Source organism: Papilio polytes, unplaced genomic scaffold, assembly GCF_000836215.1.
Source record: "Papilio polytes unplaced genomic scaffold, Ppol_1.0 DF821712.1, whole genome shotgun sequence".
Lineage (NCBI taxonomy): Eukaryota > Metazoa > Arthropoda > Insecta > Lepidoptera > Papilionidae > Papilio > Papilio polytes.
Window position 1 is genome coordinate 1,788 of NW_013527492.1, and position 605 is coordinate 2,392.

General features: G+C 49.9%; 1 protein-coding gene across 1 annotated transcript in view; it reads left to right on the plus strand.

Moving 5' to 3' along the window:
- Positions 1-605, plus strand: part of LOC106108310 — a gene marked incomplete at its 3' end in the record, with an annotated part of 8,527 nt that overhangs the window by 663 nt on the left and 7,259 nt on the right. The window contains exon 2 of the mRNA XM_013289444.1: positions 3-594. Within this exon, the coding sequence (XP_013144898.1) occupies positions 3-594 (592 nt within the window). The remainder of the gene's footprint in view (positions 1-2; positions 595-605) is intronic.

The window sequence follows — 605 nt, forward strand, 5'->3', positions numbered from 1 at the left end:
AGTTGTCTCGGGCGTATAGGTTGGAATGCGGGGTGAGGCAGGGTGGCCTGTCCTCGCCTTCGCTTTTTAATCTGTACATAAATCAGTTGATCGTGGAGCTCAGCAGCGCCGGCGTCGGATGCTCCATCGACGGGTGCACTGTAAACAGTATTAGCTACGCGGACGACATGGTGCTGCTGAGTCCTTCGGTTGCCGCTTTAAGACGACTGATCGTGATATGTGAGGAATATGCGAACACTCATGGCCTCGTGTACAATGTAAGCAAGAGCGAGTTAATACTGTTCAGAGCTAGAGGTCGTAAGAGGGAACATATTCCTCCTATAAAATTAAATGGCGTGGATCTACGTAGGGTCTCGTCCTTCAAGTACCTCGGACATGTGGTCACTGAGGACTTGAAGGATGACAATGATATTGAAAGGGAGCGAAGGGCGATGGCAGTCCGTGCCAACATGCTGGCCCGCAGATTTGCGCGATGTAGTACAGATGTGAAAATCACACTCTTTAAGGCGTACTGCCAGTCGTTCTACACGTGCAATCTGTGGATTAGTTACACGCAACGGGCTATCAGCGCTCTTCGCGTCCAATATAATAATAGCCTTAGGATG